The sequence below is a fragment of the Rhodamnia argentea genome, chromosome 7, assembly GCF_020921035.1.
Source record: "Rhodamnia argentea isolate NSW1041297 chromosome 7, ASM2092103v1, whole genome shotgun sequence".
Classification (NCBI taxonomy): domain Eukaryota; kingdom Viridiplantae; phylum Streptophyta; class Magnoliopsida; order Myrtales; family Myrtaceae; genus Rhodamnia; species Rhodamnia argentea.
Window position 1 is genome coordinate 5,037,880 of NC_063156.1, and position 17,313 is coordinate 5,055,192.

The following is a 17,313-nucleotide window of genomic DNA, read 5'->3' on the forward strand; positions in this document are numbered from 1 at the left end:
ATACATTAGGATTAGGATTAATTAAAAGCGCATATATACTAACATGGTTATTGACCAACTAATAGGACCTATAAGTTTACAAACAATTGGAAAACTGATCATCACTTGATCCGACGTCAACGAATCTAAAGTTTGTGATTTTAGCTCATGAATATTTGGAAACTTTTCAAAAATTTATGAGGGACGTGCTGTTGTGAGCTTCTCTTTTGTCGGACAAGATTTCGCAGAGCAAGGATCGTTCGCAAGTAAAATGCAAGCATAAATGTAGAATTAGGGAGTTGACAAACTGTATACCCCCAACAAAATCATTAAAAAAAAAAATCGCATGAGACGTTATTAAAAAATATTGTCTACGCTAAATTCCCTACATCAAGTTGGTCCTGACCAATCGGAGGTCGAACTCACCATATTCATCTGGCTTAGCCCAGAATCCTCGTTGAAAGTCATAAGTACTGTTTCTGACCTAAATAGTAAATATGCATTGCATTTCTCACTTTAAGACAACCACAGATAACACAGGATAAAGGCCAAAGAGGCTTATGGTATCATGCTCAACAGCTCGCAAAATGGTGATATTTTCAAAGGTTAGTAGTACAACAGAAGCTCAAAAACTCGTCTATGAAACTAATGTAACATGAATTGCAAACAGTGAAATCTCACAATCCATCGAAGTCGACCAAGATTAATAGTGAGCCAAGACCTCGACCCAATTATCATTGGAAAACCAGCGACAGCTGGTGAATATCAGGACCCCCAAGGAACTGAGCTGGAAGATTGACAGACCGAATAATAAATAGGATGACATAAATATACAATCGTGTCCGCGACTTTCATGAGTCACTGCTAAATGCTTCCGAAGAACTGCTCCAAAGATGGGGAACTGAACACATTAGAGGCCGTCCTTTCAGGTCTGATGGGGGTCACATGAAGTTGGTACTTGATGAATCTCTGCAAACAAATTCCTCAGTACATATATGTATATACTCGGATGATGACATCATGAAGGCTGATAGTGCCAATTAAGCAAGAAGAGTAAGCAAAAACTTTACCGCTAACTGAGAGACAACTTCAGGGTTTGTGTCAATGTGCCAGTCTGGTTCTAGTTGCCGAACAAAAGAGGAACGCCCATTCTCTGTGCTACAGAAAAGAACCTGCACATGAATTTCCCAAAAATCACATATGCATTCAAGGTGAAAAATACATAGCAGATAATATAAATCGGTGATTTTGCAAGTCTAATTCAGACTATGGAAGGATGTTGGAGATCCCATAGTGTGTAGTTCTTAAGAAATAAGTGAGACGGATCTAACATTTATCCAACACATCAACCATACAACCGCACAATATTCAACTTTCGCTCGTTGATTTCTCTCTACGTCAACCATACAATCACACAATATTCAACTTTCCTTCATTGATTGCTCTCTCCAGTACCTAAACACCTGCATGGCCCATTAAATTCCACTACTTCCATCATTAATCTCAACAACAATCCACTACGTAATTCTATGACTTTCTTCACACAGGACTTAGTTCCTAATTGTAAAGGCTCTGCACCTACCCATAAAGTTAGGACTGCATTGTGCTTAGAAACTCTTCTTTTTAAACAATTTCTACGAATCAAAGAAACCACCGTAATTTTCTTTTGAGGCTTCTGCTTATGAACCCAATTGATGTTGCATATTACACTATTATCCTCAACGGGTCCAGACCTTCTGAGTCCCATGCTTGCACTATATATCAATTCAAACTCAGGCAGATCATAGAGGATTTACTATTGCCTACTACGGTAGACCTTTATCGTTATCACAAATATTCTTCAGCTTCAATGTGCTACGAGTAATGAATCAGTTGTGCTGCTACATCAAATGTGCCTGTGGCTATGATGAAGCACAAGGACACAAAATCATATTGTCATGGAGTAGCATCTGATATTAGACTGCTAACAGTGTTTATAATATAGCTTAACTATTAAAATGAATGCCACGAAGAAGTCCCCTACAACCCAGAATCCAATTGAATTAAAGAAAGAAGAAAAGCTCGTGATAGACGATCATGTACAGGGAAAAAATTATTAGTATATTGCACATGCAACAATCCAGAGGCCAGCTTAGGTTCATATCAGATACTTGTGTACCTTCTCCTTGATGAGACCACCTGAAGTAAAAACTCCAGCATACTCCAAGGCCTGAAGAATTTTTTTCTGCACAAATGAAGAAAACAACTTCAACAAGTAGTACAGCCAGCTGAAATAACACAAATTGTGGAAATTGCCCTCACAAAGGGGCCAGAAATAGAATTGCTGTCTTAGGAAACAAAAATAGCACTAATGAAGCATGATTAAGAAGATATATGATGCCTATACAAAACACAATCAAAATGACAGAACAATGGCATGTTAACAGCAGTTCTGCATGAGCAAATCTAAAGCTAAAGCTAGGTTACACCAAATTAACAAGGTCCAAAAACCAGAAATAATTACGGCATAATAGTCGACACAAAACAAGCACATTGTGTGGAAACATAGCGGTTTGGTAAAATAATTATTGCAAAAACCATACAGTGCTTACTAGGATAATTCTAGCAATGGCACTGGCATTCACAGTGCACGAATGAGAAAATGCTCAAGCAGAAAATGATGAATTCTATACAGTGTTGTCCAAACAGATTCTATTCAAAATTTCACAAATACCTCACTCTCATCATCAAGGACTCTTTCCATGAGATAAAGATCACAAAATTTGGTGATCTCCAAAAGTACTTCCAACACAGAGGATCTTACAGTTGCTTGTTTCTGCGAAAAGAATTACTAAATCAGGCAATACTCATGCAATACAAAAGTGAAAGTGCAATGGGACTCCGCAAAGGATTCTATTACCTGAAGCTCCTCAGGACTACTTTCCTCAAGAATAACTCCGAGCAAACGACATGTGACCTGAACAAATAGCTTACGCATCAATGCATAACTTGATGAGGGAAAGAGAAGTGGAAAACCTTCGTGCGTAGCAAAAGGTAAAAGAGGATAATCGTTTCGACTACACTGACATGCAAAGGAAGCAGAAATTTTTAATTAATAACAAAGGTCAATAACCTTGATCATCCAAGACAGGAATCAATATGAAACATGAATTAATGACAAGAATCGGATAGTAACCACAACCATGATCAAAGAAGAAAAGCAAAGGCTTTGGATCCAAAGAGAGTAATGGTACAGCCATCTGTATAATGCTATGAATGATTATTTATATAGATAATATCCCACTTCATGGCACAATATTTGCAAAGTATTAAAGAAATAAGGTTACACTGATTACCTTTCGGCCTTCACTCAATTTTTGCCTCACTATCTGCCCCAATGTTGGCTGAAAAATATCCGGGAATGACTTTAAAGCTAGAATGAATAAATTGAAACACAAGATAAATCACAAGGATGCAAGTTAACACTTGCCTTCACAGGCTGGAAAAACTCATCAACAACATTTTGTGCCCTTAAATCTTCTGAAGTTGAACAAACTCCAGAAGATGTTGAGGTGGTATTTGTCTGAGAAGGTAGACCCGAACTGGAAGATGAAGCAGCTTGTCTTTTTTGTATCCGTCTTTGAGGACCTCTAGGTGTCCTCAATAACCTCCATGTAAAAACTACGGCAACAGCAAACCCAGCAATTGCCCCAAGCGAGCGCGAATTCTAAATCCACAAGGATCAGGGTGCAGTGTGAGAAGTAGGCACCAGTATGGGGCGTCACATATATCATGCTGTCAGACACTGAGATATACTAATCTAAGATATGTGATCAGAGAGAAATTACCGACATTGACAGAACCTTGTAGCTCCCAGACATTTTACCTATGAGCATATTTTAGGAACCATATTATCTACACAATTTCATATTATTAAGATATCTGCAGATACTCTGGTAGGAATGATCCAACTAGATGGTACTTGGCATAGCCGTGGGCAGCAATTACATATTTTAAAAGGGGCAATTCTCCTTCAATAAGGTATTTGGCAAACATTTAGAAGCTGAAACGCCCAAAAACTGAAGCGTCCCATAGGAGAATTTAATAAATGCCATGGATATAAAGTCATAATGTCAAACGCATTTAGTAATCGCAATCACAGCTCATCATACAGCGACACCAATACCGAATGAACACTTGAACATCATAGAAGCCACAAATGTTCGACATTGAGAATCGATACCATTAGGGGGTGTTTGGTCTAGGCACAAGGCACGCAGGTATAGTGAATTTTTGCCACTCACCGCTTCCTTTTCCTCTTCCCCCATATTGTTCCTTACCCTCTATTACCATACCATTCATCCATCAGCACTAACGAATTTGTTGTCACCACCATCATCCCTCCAAAATTACTGCCACTGCCATTCCTCCTACACCATCACCCCTTGGCCCCAAATCATATACATTATAGCCATCCAAATCTACTTACACTTTGACTAGTACATTATGGTGTAGCTGAAGGGAATCTTAGCATAGACCGTCAGAGTTATAAGGAGAACACATAATAGCTTTCTAGAAAACAACCAAAGAACAGTCTCATACTTTCCTAGGGATGCAGGTACTGTCAGGATAGGGAAGACCCAACGTGTCAGAAAGATAGCAGATTCTGAAAGAGTTAACGGTAAGTTAAAGGCATGACACCAACAAAGGATACTTGGCGATGAAGCGAGTAATTAAGACGTACAAGATATATGATCTGGTAAGTGCCTGAAGGCAGATATACAGAACCTGGTTGGAAGGTTTTAACTTTAAAAAAAGATACGAAAGTTAGCATTGCCAAGTAGTCAAAGCTAAATTTCTTGAAGACAAGTCAGTCCCACAAATTTGGCTCAAAATGATAAGAAGTGGAAAGCTGACAGATACAAAATAATCTATGTCTAATTGGACTACAACCGCAGCAAAATGGAATATTTTTCAGCAGCAAAACCAAGCCTTAATTTTTAGCAGCTTCAATTATACCTAGAAACATCATAAAGAGGTGGATTTAGTCCCAAAACCCTCTATAGGACCATCAACACGACCTTCCCCAGACCAAACAGGCGCCTACCGGGGCAACCAAATCACACGGAAAGCGCAATCAAAAGAACAAAAAAAAAAAAAAAATCAATCGAATGAACCAAAGGCAGCAGTTTGATGCGACATAAGAGCATCGAATGGATCATAACATCCTCTATCCCTTGCAAAAGCGACGGAGACAAAGAGGAATCCGACCACGCACCATATTGTTGAGCGAGATCGAGAAGATGTTGGAGAACTTGACAGTGAGATAAGCCCCGAACTTCCTGATCAGCTGAACGAGCTCGTCCTTCGAGGTCTCCGCCATGGCTTTCACCAAATCAGCCGACCAAACCCGCCGTGGCCTTTCTTTTCACCCGCCGGAGACCGAAACCCCGTGGAGAGCGAGAGAGACAGCGAGACTGCTTCGATGCTTCGCGTCAATATTCGAACCTCACGAACAGAGAATTCCGATGCGATCTGCTCGCTTTAATTTTTTTTTTCTTTTTTTTTTTTTTCGGTCAGTTTTAGGGGTTTTACTTTTAGTTCGGCGACTGTTGATCTTGTCTTTCGAGTTCGAACCCGGTTTGTCTTAGCGGGTTTCTAATTGGGCCGGATTCGGGTCATAAGATTGGGATGAGATTGGCCCCAGCGGGCCCAGCCTAGGTGTAAAATGGTCCAAGGTCAAAGAAAGACCAACCAGCTCGGCTCATGCGGCCGTCAAAAAAGGCTCATTTGTTGACACGAAGTACAACCCTAGGCAAAGTTTAGGTGGTGGGGGGAAGTCTATTGTCTATTTTCAGCAACTTTGAAAATGGAAAATTTCCGCTTGGACAAAGATTTGCTCACGACACGATCATCGACCGCGTGTCGTTTTTTTGTACTTGGCCATTTCCATCGCGGCAAGATTATCTCTGCGACAAAGTAATGGCTGTGATTGACGGGTATAGAACTGTTATATAATCAATGATCTTTAGCGTGTGTTCAAGACCTTTAGGTAACTTCAACTTTTAACTTTTGACGTTGCTGTAAGTTCGGAAAGTAAATTTTTTTTTTTGTTTCTACAAGAGGCTTCAAAATCAATTCTGATGCAAAAAAAAAATGCTCCAGAAGTAGAAAAATAAAATTACGTAACCATGCGGATTCTACTTCAAAAATTACCTTACCGAACGGATTTCTGCTTCAAATTTGTCACGTGCGCCCTAAGTAAATTCTGATCTTTTTACCTTCTTTTGTCACAGTTCCACTCATGCCAGTTTCTCTGTAATCTTCGGTCAATGGACACACATGCCAAAACAGCCCTTGGAATTCAAATGGCCCAACCGAGACAAGAATGCCAGTGACAGCGAGTGACAGACAAAGACGAAAGACGAAAGACATGGGCAACGTTACGCAGAGCGGGGGAAGAAGAAAGGGACTCCTTTCACTCAGTCCACAACTTGGGGAAGCGATGGTGGGTCTGTCGTTGCTTCCGCATCCTCGACTGCCGGTAGTTCGGTCACATCATCGAGTGCCGGATTGGACAACACGAGCGCCTTGTCGATCTTGCCGTGTCCTCCGTGCCCGTTCAGCAGCACCTCTCTCTCCAGGTGCAAGCAGTAGCTCTCGAACACCCTCGAGCTCACCACCACCCCAAAGTCCAGGAGGAAAAGCAGCTCCATCTCGAGCCTGTTCAGCTCGGAGTTGCTCACCCCGCCTACTCTCGCGTAGAACGCGTTGTTGTAGTGTCTGCGCGAATTCCCCAAAGCCGGTGATGCAGAGATATATATAGCATTCTTTAGACAAAGACAACGATGCATGTACAGCTAATCTATTCTAGAGTCGATATGACTTCACATTTTCAAATTAGTAAGCTACATTCACGTTGGACGTCTGTCTAGTTTTTGGGAGCAACTATGGATCAAGAGCTGGAAAGGTCCTACACCCACATGGTTCTGCCCGTCGTGACCTATAGAAATTTGATATCGGCACTGCCCCAACAAAGGAGTTCCTACATAATTCAGATGGGTTGGCTCCCGCTGTCCTTTTTCCGGTCAAGAAGCTAATGTGATCTCGAGACCGCCAAATTTTCCGGCCTTAGATTTGGCGGAGAATCTTAGAGAATCTCAATGGCTCCTGTTCTCAGATCTCCTGGAAATGTTTGTGCCCCCCCCTGTCATTCCATCACAAAATCATAGAGCCTAATCTTTGATTTTGCAGGATTTGGGCCCTCATCGGCTTTCTTTTGGATAAGGAGATAGTCTCAAGCTCTTATGGACTGAAACTTCCAAACCATCCATGGTCATCTATTTGGAAATCTGACCTTTTCATTTGGTTACTCAACGTTCTTCGAATTAATTGGCAGCAACTAACTCAGAACTCCCGGATGTTGATTACTCGATCAAGTGAAGGCGCTCAATTAACTAAAGATGAAAGCATGCACATATGATTTTTTGGAGGCTAACTTACTCATCATCCAGCATCTTGGAGGCGACCATGACGCTTGTGACGAGCAACCTATGCACATTCAGCGACACCACGAGCGAGTCTGGGTGCTTATGCACCAATCTGTCTATATACACAAATCCCACCACAAAACAGGACGGGCTACAACCCGTGTACTTGTATATCCTCTCCAAGTACTTGGGTATGCTTATGTTCGGCGGTCTCACACCTTGGAATCCGTTCAAGCTCTTCCCTAGCATTGCTGACCCGTGGCTGCCGATCCCATTCAGCTGCCGGCTGAGGCTCTCCAGGAGCCGGTCATTCCGAGCCACTAATTTCTCCAGCACGAAAGACAGCACGGTAAGAACCCGAGGAAGGGTGGCCTCTACTTGGCCTGGCTCGGGCCGGGGTTCCAAGCCGGTGCAGTCGCCGGCGGCTAACATTTAGATGCCATCGCGATGGAAGCTCTTGTTCGGCTGAGGAAGGGGAGCTTAAAAGAACTCATTTGGGTGGCCTAGAATGTATGCAAGTGCAGTGCGCATGTTATCCTGCGGACAAGCTCTTAGTGGCTCTCGTGAAGTGGGATTTTGTCCCGTGTACAGCTGTTTGGCTGCTGCTGATGCTTCTGGTCTGGGAAGAATTTCATAAAGTTCAGTCATGCCTCATTGAAAGGAACTCAACGCTATTAATACAACCTCGATCTTGTGAGTACCTTCTGAATTGTGCGTTATATTTGATTTAACTGCAGTCTATGCGCCATCGATGGGATGGCTACAACTTGGTAAGATGATAGTCATCAGGAAATAACATCTTTGCGAGGCACCCCTCCTAAATAAAGGTCCAGCTGATACCCAATAACCTATCTATCAATTGAAAGAGACATGTCGTCAAATGAACTGAAATCTCTGTTGCATGCGGTGATCTAGAAGCCTCAATGATCAAGCTCGAAAGAATTCTCATCTTGGTGCAAAATTGGAGGATGGAGAAATTGTCACCGTTGATTGTTTGGCCAAATATGGCGAGTTTAACAATGACGAACCTTAATATATCTAGCAAACGAGCAGAATTTCTATTTATACATGGTGGTCACTGGACGTGAGTAATTTGTCTTCCTCATTTCCTATTTCTGTCATGGAGAGCTGAATATTCGACTTGGAATTCATTTTATTCCACTCATTTTCGACACGGAAGAAAGCCCACTGGAACCGGCGAAGCATCTCCAAGGCAGTGATAGCGAAAACTGTGAGGTAGTTATGGCGGAGATGGGCAGACAATTTGTACGTCCACGTGCAACGGAGGATCAGATTGCTTCCTATCACCCAAACATAAACCTGCAATGTCAGAGGCTTTGATTAATTTGAAGACACTTTGTAACGGTCCTGGAAAAAGTGGTGACCTCAAAAAGGATGCGAGATGCATAATTTGGCGCAGCTAGTGAATCAAATTGATGAAGCTTCATAACAAGCATCAGCGAGGTGTTTTGAACTTAACCACCCGAAGCATCACTATACCACTTACCCATTTTCGTGCATACAGAAGCGATGAGACCATGCTTGGTTTGCTGAACTTGAAAATCCGAGTGAAGGAACTGCCAGAAAAAAAAAATTCAGGAAATTAGATTGGAGGAAGAACCATTCTGTCACTTAATTGGCTTAATTAGCCAAAGACAGTGAAGGCACATTGCTCAACCAAAAGTACCATCAAATTATAGAAATCCACTTTCATAAAATTATTTCACCGCCACACATTTTGCAAGTGAGAGAAATTACTGCATTTCCAAGTTTCATCAATGCTGGACGTAGGTCCAGTACAATTGTAAAAAGGATTAGGTTTGTAATCACTGACTCGTATGGTAACCAGTAATATCACAAGTATAACTTCTTTTAATAACAAACTTTAAACTCGTCAAAGGCATTATTCACACAATAAAAGCTTAGATTGGGAAGCTATAGCATTAAAAATGTAGGCTGTGTGGCATTAATGAGGGCAACATACCTCAAGTCCCAATCTCGGGTCACGTCCCAATAAAATGAATACAAAGAATTCAGGACGCTCGAGAGAAGCCAGAGAGGCCGATAAAAACTTGTCCACTTTTCAGGGAATACATGATATTTAAGGGCTGAAAGAAAAATCACCGGCACGGCTGTCGAATATTTCAAAGCTGAAATCAAAACCATAAGGAGCCATTAGATATAAAACAAACTTCAACCAACCTAGTTGACAAGGAAAAACGTGGATTGTATCCATGGAGACAATAGATATCTTAAGCACATAGAATCGCACTAAAACCAGGTAAAAGGAGATGGAGAAGGAAAGGGGAGTAGGGGGACAGCAGAGAGAAGACGTGTGAAATAGATCTTTGATATCCCTAGGCTACACACCCATGTCTTCCTCAGTTACTCTAAAATACGAGAAATCCTAGTCCTTGGAAATTATATGAGTGGATAATTAAAAAAATTACACTTAAAAAGCAATTGAAAAGGCAAAAGCCTTGCAATAAATATCACATCTTTCACACCAATATCACAAGTTATTGGGAGGTCTAGGAGGCAACTGTAAAACCCGAGACATTTCATGTTTCGACAAAGTGAGATGGGAGGTGTAAAGACAATAAGTGACCACCAAGACTTCAAGTTGAACAAGCATTTCTACATATTGGTATGCTGCACTGCATGAGAATGCCAACAAGCACAATAGAAAATTTGTATTCTGTCCCATCAGTTTAAGTAAAGCATAATCCAAAGGTTGGAGTGGACCCAAGACCAAATTTGCTCTGTGCATACAAAACAATGCTTTGGTTGACATTTAGAAGTCCAACTCTAGTCATACCATCGGACAGCAGCCAGAAGAATATCCGATGCCTGCAACATGAGAACTGGATATGCACGAGGATGTCAAACATTCCAGGTCTGAAATACCCATGCAGTACATGTGGTTATATTACGAGTAAATCAAGTGCAAGAAAATTTCTCCTCTGAGACATGCGAAGTATAATTCATCTGTTAACCGAGATTACTGTAGCATTAGATACTTGATAATGGGCCTTCTCCAGCAAATGAAATGGTCCAGAAGAAGCTGAACAGAGTACAAAGATATATGTGACTGTAGGAGTGAAATGGATCCAAACTATAGTTTACTAAATACAAACACCATAAAGGATCCAAAAAATATGTGATTAACACGCGTGGGGGCTCCAGAAAAAATTGCCAACGCCAAGTAACACAATTATGTTAATAGACGGCCAATTATAAATATGATTAACTACATATAACGAAAAGACTGGAGATGCTACCATTCAAAAGAGTGTTTCTTTCTCCAGTATCCTTGTACTGTCGGAGGCATTGGAACAAACGAAAAAGGTATGGCAACACTAAAACAATAGGAATCGCAACAGAGTGGCTTCCACAGACAGAATCAGCTTCAAACCAAGCAATAGTGGCGACCTGCATGAGTTTTAGACATTTCTATTAATTCAACCTTAAATAGCTCAGTAAAATATTCCAAGTAGACAATGGCTCTACTCTGTGCTTGCATACAGACATTCCACATTACATCCCTGAAGATCAAGCTATTTCACTCTGAAAGGGAAATACTAAGTTACTGGCAATAAGCCTTCAGCCAGCCATGCTGGTGATCCAGGCATACAGTCAAGTATCTACCAGAAAAGCTTGATATTTTCTCCTTTGAGTACTTAAGTTTGGTGTATGCCTACCATTACAACATTTTCCAAAGGATGTCCCCTATCTTCATTAGTCAAGTCCTCCAAGAGTTTCTTATTTAAACATCTAATCTAAACAGCAATATCATGCCATTCAATATTATTCTAGGCACAACACCCCAAAGTGACCTACTGACCTGTCGATGGACCATCCGACATACTGAGCGTTCCAAATCTGAGAAAACCTGCAGATTACAAGTTGACAAGTGCACAAATAAAAAGCTTAAATATTTGGACAACGAACAGTCTGGTTCCTGTACTGATCATGCAAGGAACCTTGAGAGTGCTAGTGACTTCTGAACCAAATGTGATTGGTACCTTGGACATGGAGGTCAGAATATCAGCCAAAAAGAAGTCGGAGAAGCTTATTGCCTGTACATGAAAGATGATGATCAGGGCACTAATAATAGATTAGAAACTATGAGCCTGCATAATCTACCCTTGAAAACCAATGAGTCGTGAAAATAAATGCATCACTATTTTTTCCCAGCTATTTTTTTTTTTTCCAATAACTAGCTTTCAAACAAGTCAGGTCTTATTTTCCCAACGGAGTTCTGACCCAAAAAATAAAACCTAGAAATCATATATTAGAAGGAAAAAAGAAATGTGACTCGCCTAGGGCTGCTACCAGGCCTCAGGTAACCCCGCAAAAGGATGGTTCCTTTCTTCTCCTGCCTTGACAAGAAAATCTATGTCTAGCATATTCGAACATAGTTGAGGACTTATCGCTGGGCACCATGCCCAGAAACTAGAAAAGGTGCAGAAGCAGTAAATTGTTTCCAGCTAGCGTTCAAGAGTGATACATCACAATGTACATAATAAAGAAATCACGGTGTGTATCAAGACATTTGACACTTCAACAAGCAGCTTACACTATGCGGATTTCGCAAGGCTCGAGACGCAATAGTTATCTTTTGACACCTATAGATATGCACCAGAAATGTCAATTTTATCTCATACTTTCCATGAAAAAAGTACATGACGTCATCACCCCATAAACAAGGTTTGGAACAAGAGAAATAAGAGACAAGATTAGCAATTCACGCAACAAAACCACATCAAATAAAGTTCAAGAACCAAGCCAAAGAGACTCAACAAGTTGAAGCAACCCATATCAAGCACTAGTAGACAGCCTTTTGAATTATCTGAGAGAGAGGGGAAGAGATGGAGAGGGAGAGGGAGAGTACATCTCGATGCTAAGTGTAGGTCAATTTCATATTATATCGGGAGTATAGTTTACAATAATCCAAGAATGAAGAACACAGCTGACAGAAAAGCCCAAACTTGCCTGAAGTGGAAAAACTATCCTCCAAAGAGTCCTTAACAAGTAGAAGCGAGTCGACAAATAGAAAATATCAAATGGAAATATCAACACCATTGCAACAGCAGCATACAGAAGAACCTGCAGCAAAAAGCATCAGAAGGTTGAGCATATTTCCTGCTGCATATTTCCTGCTAGTGTGGAACTTATTGATGTACTTTAAGACATGTAAAACTATTCGGTTGTCCAAAAGCAGTTTCTTATAAAGTAGTGAGTAGATATTAAAACATAAACTCAATCCTTTGCTAGAGACCCATCATCCAACATCTGGTCATTATGACAACAAATACAGCAAGAAACAATAATAGAGATATAAAGCATAACCTAGGAGCATCAAGGGCCAGGGGGGAAAACCCTTCTAGCTCAATAATTTCTTTGTGAATTATACACAGTTGTAGGCGTACATAAGCACATATTGTGAAACCTTTTTCACAATTTGCTTAGGCAGAGTGGGCGCTCATAATACATGCAAATAAAACTTTTGACTTAAGAAGCGGCAAGAATATTCTTCCCAACAACAAACAGAGAGAGGAATGAGCAGCGCACATTGTCAGTGGTAATTCGAAAGATCCCCAGGGGAAAAATAGAGATGTCTCCTATGTTACCCGTACTATGTGGAAGTATCGACGGATTTACTAATGAAAAAGACATTACTATAGTACTAAGATAAAAAATTTGTCCAAAGGAAAAACAATATCATAGTGGTTACCAGAAATGAATAAATCTCAGAATGAAACCTTCATCTTTTAGTTGTATAAAGAATAAAGTTTCATGACCACAGGAGACCTAATCTGGTAGTATCAACTTATAGAAAAAGAAGATGTCACTAGTAAGAGCGGATGCATCTATTACACTGGTTGTGAAGCAGCCAAGGACACTTCTCCATGAGAGTAGAGATACAAATAAGCTGTCATGCTTGTGGGAACAATTATTGTCATCCATGTAGCACACTGCAAGATCAAATCAAGCAAGTGTGAGAACACACAGGCCATAAAATACATTCACATTGGAAAAAGCACCCGTAGCAGTATATTTATCTTTAAAGCCGAAACTCTTTTTGGACCAAAAAAAAAAAAAAAAGCCAAAACTCTTTGCTTTCGTCACACTAAAGCGCTTGAAGCAATTGGGAAAAAGGCATTGATGGACACAATTGGTTAAAGAGCTGACAAAAAAGGTAAAAGTGTAACTACATATTCCTGCATCATCAAAGCTACAAGAACTGGCATTGTACATCTCAAAGTTCATTCACAGGCCTCATGCACATATACAAATTACAATGTAGTTTCTTAGCCACAGGAACAACTTGCAAAATTTTGCTAAAAACTAGTAGGATGTTATTCATTTCTATTTATTACTTTTTTCTGTTTTTTGATACCTAGTATCAATACTCGATGGAGCATATAAAGAGACGAAAGACAGAGGGAAATCATGTCGATGAGATCATGAGGAGGTAAATAACGCTTACAGTATAAAGTACAATACCTTCCATATCTCTCTGTGGGTAAGATGGTTCTGATCAAGATCAAAAATTTTAGTATAATTGACATTAGCCTGTGAAAAGACCCACAAATTGATACCCCAAAGCCAAACCATCATAGTCTGCAGGAAAAGAGAATTAAATTCATCTGTAGGTTGAAATGGGAAAAATTGATAAGCGACTGGTGTAGATTTATGTCAAATCAGAGTCATAACTAACCACAAGAAGAAGAGGGTTATAGTACAAAAATGCCTCATAGAGGAACAGGTCCCGTAAATCCACACTCATTCTCATGACGGAATCCCATCCAAACTGCAATCCATATAAAGAGTTTAATTACCATATGTATTTCGAGCAACAAACCCACTATCAACAGTATCTTACGACATAATATTTTCACTACTGCAGCAGGTCACCAAATATATTAAACCCCACTGCAACATAATATGACTGATCCAAAATGAAGTACTGACCTTGCAACAAATGAAACCCCAAATGAAGAATAATAGTACCTGGAAATCCAATAAAGATAGCAAACTCAGAGAACGAGGGAGTGACACACAGAGAGATAGAGCGAGGGGGGGTAATATAGGTTTCTGAGTGCATAGCACTTAAAATCTCTAGCAACAACTCGCAAAAGGTTATGTTTATCAGTATTAGAACCCATGTTCGAGCATCTAAATTTCACAATACCACTATGCTGACACAATATTAGCCAACTGCATCAATAAGAAAAAGCCGATTACTGGCCCAGAGAAAATGCAGTGCATGGTAAGAAGGCCGCATCCATTAATAGAAAAATCTATTTCTTGGTGTGGTTCGCTAGCTCTTTCTTTCGAGACGAATTCTCTCAGACAGAACAGGATAGCTGCCATCAAGCTGCCCCTTTAGAGCGAGGGCGAGAACAATGCTATCAAGAAGAAGGAAGAATAGCCTTTATGCCTTAAGCCTTGAGCTCAATCATTGACCTTGCGCCTGGTTTGATTATAGGACATTGCCGCATTTCATCTCAAAGAGGATCTCACTATTTCTTTCGGGAAAGAGAAGGTTTAAATCCTTTCTCGGGCGTGATGCCACTCCTTATCCTTACGACAGTAAAAGTCTATGCAGTAAAAGTAGCTACTTTTGTTTTGCATTCTTTTCTCCCAAAAAATTGGATAAGTAGGACATCTACCATAGACGTCAGGTCCGTGTTCAATCGAGAGGTGTACACGTTGTCCTTTATTTGGTGTGCTTCCTTCTCCTAGCTATGATCCCATCAGTCAAGTAGGATGATTACCTTTGCACACTTACTAATCTTAAAAAGGCAAGGAAGAAGTGAAAACATGGTTTTCATGTAATTAACTTAGGGAAGATTCCTAGCTACTTAGAAGGCATCGTTTCGGTGGTAACAGCATTGCCGACTTCAAAATCGACAAGGATTTTCATTTAAGGCCCGCCCTGTCCTATCACTATATCTTTATAACGAGCTAATATCCTAAACGGTGGGCGTGGAGAAGAGCATGCCTTTGGTATTTTATAATTGGTCAAGCAGAAACATTCCTAGTGACATTTGCTTCACACAATAAGGATGAGAATGAATGAGAAAAGATGTTACACAAATTGATGAACGGGGAGAAAAAAAAATTGACTGGCAAATAGATTGATCACATTGGCTGCAGGAAATGGTTTCAAAAAAGATAACAAGAGAGACCACTGGGAAAGAAAAGGCTCAGGAAGCTCCATACTATCCACCAATAAAATCCACGAGTTCAATAAGAAATATTACTATCTTAACCAATTCAGCTCCATATTTAACCACTGGCAACCTTCCATTAGGGTAAGTGAATTGGAGATAAGGACACAATCAATGAAAATGACCTTCAACAACCTGAAACCCCTTAGTTTTTCATATCTACAATGATAATAATGATATGATACTCTATAAATGGAGATGTCTACTCCCTTGCTCAACTCTGTCCTGAAGAGTAACTACGACAAGACTAGATCATTTTCGTAAAATAGATGTTAACAGCTATTAAACCTTAGCACAGGCAATCATACTACTCCTTTATGCATGTGATTTGACTAGTGAAAAACCTAAATCTTGAACAATACCCAAAAAAAAAAAAAAAACAGAAGTAACACAAGCAACAAATTCTCTACAAATGACCAAAATATGTATCATGCCCCTACTATCTTTACTCCAAATTTGACATCTATCAAGCACACAAGTGAAAACTCAATTTCTGAAAGTTAAGACCTTGAATCTCCACAATAAGATAGGAGAAGGCATGATTGCTGCAGTGCTGATCGGCATGCTTGCAATCTTCAATTCATCCGCAATGACTGAATACATCGGGCCGTCCTCAGCACCATTTCCAAGCTCACCGCCTGAAAGATATTCTAAAACACGTTGAGCTCACATTCATTTGCCATTTCAAACGAGGCACAATCAACACCCGACCACGCTCTTATTTCCAACGCGAAAAATCTACAACTCTTTACCAAGATCAGAGACGACCGTTCTGCTTCCTGCCTTCCTCAAATGCGGGCTATTAGCAGGCGCGGTCACGAGGCTTCCGATCATAGATATAGGAAAAGGAGCAATAGGATGGCCTTTTCGCACCACTCAGCTCAGATGAAGGACCTGAAATCAGCAAATCAGACGCCACACACTTCTTCAGAACGCAAGCATTTGATCAAGGACGCAAATGACACAATCGCGAGCTATAAACTAGGAAAGGCACAGCCACCAGAGCAGCCAGACAATCAGGAGCTGAGAGAAACAGCAGATACACACTTCTAGCACGCGAGCATCAATCGAAGATGCAATGCAATGCACGATTACGAGCACACAAACCACGGAAATCGAGGGGAAGATTCAAAGGAAACCACGAATTTGCCGCGATCTACGTTCATGGATTAGATCGGGGAAATTATAAAGAAAGGAGGAGTGGAAGTTACGAGGAAGGGAAAGCTCGATTGACCTGGGAGATTGTGCATGAATGAATCGTATCTTCGGTCGAACGCGACGCTCTTCGTCTACTCCTAGAGGTGGGTTCGCAGTGCAGATCTCAACGCCTGATCACGCGCAATGAAGTTTGGAGGGGGAGTTTTGAGCGAGAGCTAAAGTAGGGACGGGATTTGGTAAATAATCAAACAGCTGGAGGGTGAAATCGGCAAAACTCGAAATTCCTGGGCCATTTTAGAATTTTCGCAAGAAGTTTTTTCTTTTCTTTTGTTGGGTCGAAAATTTTTTCTTTTCTGTTTTTTGGTCTAAAATGTGACTTCAATTTAATAGGCCCAAAACTCATTATAAATCGGTGGCTCTATATTTCCTTTTAATGTTCTAATAAAAAAATATTTCTTTTAATGTGT

General features: G+C 40.5%; 3 protein-coding genes across 7 annotated transcripts; all 3 read right to left on the reverse strand.

Moving 5' to 3' along the window:
* Positions 1-526: 526 nt before the first annotated feature.
* On the reverse strand, positions 527-12,338 carry LOC115750905 (peroxisome biogenesis protein 22). Of its 3 annotated transcripts, XM_048281906.1 has the most exons (9): positions 12,323-12,338; positions 5,237-5,417; positions 3,449-3,685; positions 3,315-3,362; positions 2,879-2,935; positions 2,693-2,794; positions 2,138-2,203; positions 1,050-1,151; positions 527-948 (listed from the first exon to the last, which is right to left on the reverse strand). In XM_048281906.1, the coding sequence occupies exons 2-9, from the start codon at positions 5,339-5,341 to the stop codon at positions 844-846; spliced, it is 822 nt and encodes a 273-aa protein (XP_048137863.1). In that variant the 5' UTR covers positions 5,342-5,417; positions 12,323-12,338; the 3' UTR covers positions 527-843. The 3 variants fall into 3 exon arrangements, with proteins under 3 accessions (XP_048137863.1, XP_030544390.1, XP_030544391.1); XM_030688530.1 differs by lacking the exon at positions 12,323-12,338 and having other exon boundaries at positions 5,237-5,465; XM_030688531.2 differs by lacking the exons at positions 2,879-2,935; positions 12,323-12,338 and having other exon boundaries at positions 5,237-5,465.
* Positions 6,302-7,976, reverse strand: LOC115750827 (cyclin-U1-1). The gene is made up of 2 exons (XM_030688399.2): positions 7,462-7,976; positions 6,302-6,741 (listed from the first exon to the last, which is right to left on the reverse strand). Exons 1-2 carry the CDS (start codon positions 7,878-7,880, stop codon positions 6,441-6,443), a joined length of 720 nt encoding a protein of 239 aa, XP_030544259.1. The 5' UTR covers positions 7,881-7,976; the 3' UTR covers positions 6,302-6,440.
* Positions 8,288-17,069, reverse strand: LOC115750826 (SPX and EXS domain-containing protein 1). 3 transcript variants are annotated; one of them, XM_030688397.2, is made up of 14 exons: positions 16,923-17,069; positions 16,441-16,582; positions 16,196-16,326; positions 14,427-14,465; positions 14,173-14,265; positions 13,959-14,075; positions 13,331-13,426; positions 12,444-12,557; positions 11,474-11,527; positions 11,293-11,340; positions 10,730-10,880; positions 9,433-9,598; positions 8,956-9,025; positions 8,288-8,768 (listed from the first exon to the last, which is right to left on the reverse strand). In XM_030688397.2, exons 2-14 carry the CDS (start codon positions 16,520-16,522, stop codon positions 8,511-8,513), a joined length of 1,419 nt encoding a protein of 472 aa, XP_030544257.1. In that variant the 5' UTR covers positions 16,523-16,582; positions 16,923-17,069; the 3' UTR covers positions 8,288-8,510. The 3 variants fall into 3 exon arrangements, with proteins under 3 accessions (XP_030544257.1, XP_030544256.1, XP_048137822.1); XM_030688396.2 differs by having other exon boundaries at positions 16,196-16,338; XM_048281865.1 differs by having other exon boundaries at positions 16,196-16,338; positions 16,900-17,038.
* Positions 17,070-17,313: the final 244 nt, after the last annotated feature.